The sequence below is a fragment of the Siphateles boraxobius genome, unplaced genomic scaffold (genome assembly GCF_051911475.1).
Source record: "Siphateles boraxobius isolate OS27281-9 unplaced genomic scaffold, OSU_SipBor_1 287, whole genome shotgun sequence".
In the NCBI taxonomy this organism is placed as follows: Eukaryota; Metazoa; Chordata; class Actinopteri; order Cypriniformes; family Leuciscidae; genus Siphateles; species Siphateles boraxobius.
The window spans coordinates 128,826-130,687 of record NW_027508905.1 but is presented as its reverse complement, the minus strand read 5'-3'; the positions used below and the strand labels follow the sequence as shown (position 1 = coordinate 130,687).

Here is a 1,862-nt window from a genome sequence, read left to right as displayed (position 1 = left end):
TATAATCCAGTGTGGCACATTTTGATGGGCCACGTGTTAATGTGTGTGAACAAGAATAAGAGTTAAAGCAGAAGAAAATGTACAATGAGCAAAAATCCAATCTATTCCTCACACAAAGCCAATGCTTCAGAAGACTTGGAATACAGTATAAATCAAATGTTTTGAGCTTGACAGCATCCAACCCCATTGCACAATGTAGAAAATCTTGTGCCTTCTTTATAAAAAAAGTCCATGCCAATCGGTTTGTTTTTATTGTTTTGTGACTGGAACACATATGCCATTGGACAAAGTCTACAAAACATTTTCACAAAAAAAGATCTTGAAGGCGAAGAGAGTGTTTGTGAAAACGCAGAACGTCAATGTGATGTTTGACATTTTAAATGCTATTATTCAAACAATGTGAATGATACATTTCAGGAAAAAAAAAAGATAAATAGTCTTCTTGTGTGCCTTTGATATCAAAGTTAGAGTGGCACATCTTGATCGACCACGTGTTCATTTGTGTGAAGAAGAATGAAGAGTTACAGCAAATGTTCAATTTCCATCAATTCCTCAAACAAAACCATTGCTTCAGAAGACTTGGCATACAGTATAAATCACCTTTTTTTGAACTTGACTGCATCCAACCTCATTGCACAAAGCGAAGTCCATACCAATCTGTTTGTTTTTATTGTTTTGTGACTGAACACATATGCCACATGAGTCAGAATGTATAGAAAAACAACAAAAAAAGTATTGTAGGCGAAGAGAGTGTTTGTGAAAACTTGATGTTTGACATTTTAAATGCAATTATTCAAACAATGTGAACAATACATTTCAGGGAAATTAAATTATGAATAGTTTTCTTATTTTACCCACACTGATTATTTACCCACACCATCCATTCAGTCCAATCCAGTTCAACCTGACAGGATGTGTTTGACAAATGAAGAATAATTGATACAGCCGTTGGCGTCCTCTTGTCCGGCCATCAGTCGATCCACCTCGTCTTCGGTCATCCGCTCTCCCAGCGTGGCCAGAACGTGCCGAAGCTCGGCCCCCATGATGGTCCCATTGCCCTCCTTGTCAAAAACTCTCAGTCCTTCCACAAAATCCTCAAAGTTGCCCTGATCCTTCATGCGGGAGATATGCTGCATCATCGGCAAGAAGGTCTCAAAGTCCACCAGCTTGGCGTTCATTTCCTCCGGTCTGGGTTTTCCCAGGACCTTCAGCACGTCTGCGTTGGTCGGGTTCTGGCCCAAAGCTCGCATCACATCCCCGCACTGGGCGTACGTAATCTTCATTTCTCCTTTCGGCGTGCGGTCGAACAGTTGAAATGCCTCTTTGAACTCTTCGATCTGGTCCGCGCTGTACTCCAGCGTGATGGATTTGGGATCGAATGCGGGTTCAATGGGAACTTCGGGCTCTGGCAGAGGAGCCGGTTTGGGGGTTGTTTGAGCCGGAGCGGCTTCTTTCTTGGGTTCAGCCTTCTTGGGTTCTGGCTTCTTGGGCTCAATTTTCTTGGGAGCCATGTTGCTGATGTGAGGAGTCTCCTGGATGAGTGGGGAGAGTCAGAAACAGCCGAATGGATGGCAGGGAGCAGCTCAGGGCAGATTGTCTGTTAAAGCTTTTATATCATTTGACCCCAGGGAGGAGAAATCAGCCTGACAAGCAGGTCCTATAACACACTATAAAAGGAAGAAATCCAAAATAGACCTGGGCGTCAACAATGAGCTATTGTTCCCAGCTGCCACTGGTAGTGACAGAGAGACTCCTTTCAAAGCCCTGGGTTTACACAGACTGAACAACTCATTCATGAGCAATGCTTGTATTAACAACCAACCATCCAAGCATTCTCAATATTGAACCTGTTCTTCTGAAAC

At 43.0% G+C, this 1,862-nt stretch overlaps 1 protein-coding gene across 1 annotated transcript; it reads right to left on the bottom strand.

Annotated features, from left to right (window-relative positions):
• Window positions 1–232: 232 nt before the first annotated feature.
• On the bottom strand, window positions 233–1,579 carry LOC143753440 (myosin light polypeptide 6). Its single transcript, XM_077245750.1, has one exon. It carries the CDS (start codon window positions 1,509–1,511, stop codon window positions 900–902), a length of 612 nt encoding a protein of 203 aa, XP_077101865.1. The 5' UTR covers window positions 1,512–1,579; the 3' UTR covers window positions 233–899.
• Window positions 1,580–1,862: the final 283 nt, after the last annotated feature.

Coding starts and splice junctions, on each gene's coding strand:
- LOC143753440 (XM_077245750.1), bottom strand. CDS start 1,511: ATGGCTCCCAAGAAAATTGAGCCCAAGAAGCCAGAACCCAAGAAGGCT.